This window comes from Otolemur garnettii, unplaced genomic scaffold (genome assembly GCF_000181295.1).
Source record: "Otolemur garnettii isolate 467f Iridium unplaced genomic scaffold, OtoGar3 scaffold00038, whole genome shotgun sequence".
In the NCBI taxonomy this organism is placed as follows: Eukaryota; Metazoa; Chordata; class Mammalia; order Primates; family Galagidae; genus Otolemur; species Otolemur garnettii.
In genome coordinates this window covers 15,422,657-15,423,773 of record NW_003852433.1, presented here as the reverse complement: position 1 = coordinate 15,423,773, position 1,117 = coordinate 15,422,657, and the positions used below count along the sequence as shown (strand labels likewise).

At 38.1% G+C, this 1,117-nt stretch overlaps 1 protein-coding gene across 1 annotated transcript in view; it reads right to left on the bottom strand.

Annotated features, from left to right (window-relative positions):
* The window catches only part of HECTD4 (HECT domain E3 ubiquitin protein ligase 4), a 213,386-nt gene that overhangs the window by 116,042 nt on the left and 96,227 nt on the right, over nt 1-1,117 (bottom strand). The window contains exon 10 of the mRNA XM_023513244.1: nt 346-528. Coding sequence (XP_023369012.1) covers nt 346-528 — 183 coding nt within the window. The remainder of the gene's footprint in view (nt 1-345; nt 529-1,117) is intronic.

Below are 1,117 nucleotides of genomic sequence, written 5' to 3'. Positions count from 1 at the left end.
CCCAGCTACTTGGGAGGCTGAGGCAGGAGACTCGCTTGAGCCCAGGAGTTGGAGGTTGCTGTGAGCGTGATGCCATGGCTCTCTACCCAGGGGGATAGCTTGAGGCTCCGTCTCAAAAAAAAAAAAAACAGTCTGTGGGCAGAGCTTTTTAAAACACATTCTTTCTTAATCATAAACCAATCTTTAAGGGTATAGATAACAAAGGATTTTAGGCTTCTAAATTCAAAGAGGAAGGCTGGTGACACATTTTGGTGTTGGTCTATTTTCCCATCTACTAATGCTGCTGTATTCTCTCAGATTTTCATGGGGGAAATCTCTTCCTTCCAGACCATGAGCGCACCTCACCTTTGGGCTCAGTGATAATGTGGCTCACTCCAAGTCTCTGGCAGACATAATGGAAGGCTTGATTCCCAGGATTACACCACTGATCGATATAGTCATTTGAGCATGTCCACAGCATATTATTCACTGTATCATAACAGGCACCTACAAAAAAGAGCACATTTAATTCAACTGTCATGTCACCATCTGCCTGTATACATATTTCTCATAAGCACTGCTTAAGAACGGAAGGGCAAACATTCCTCTAATGTTTACAATCCACATTCTTGCTCCATAGATTGACTTGGCAAAGCACTACACTGGGACTCAGTAGGAAGCCAGAATTTAATTTTTCATTTTGCTTAACTCCTATGTGAGAAGGAATAAGTTTCACAAAATAGATATAACTTAGTAATTGACTTATGTGTGGCCTACTGGCAAAAAGGATTTAAGTGGCTTATATTAAAAACTGAGACACAATAGGATCAATTAACATTAATACACAATAAAAAGCCCTAAAAACTGAACCCAAACTCTGATAGAAGCTTCCTTGCAGGCAGAGCAAAGAGAAAATCCAATATTTCATAATGTTAATTTTCTAACAATAGCAAGCATACCAATTCTTCACAGGAAGAATTTATATGGCATGAACTTTGAGAATTTGTTACAGACATCACACAACCTAATGGACAGTATCTTCAACAGAACTTTATTTAGAAGAAATTTAGATATGGTAATTGCTTGTATTGATTCCCCAAACCAAAGAAAAACATTAAAAAATTCTTTCTTTTCTTTT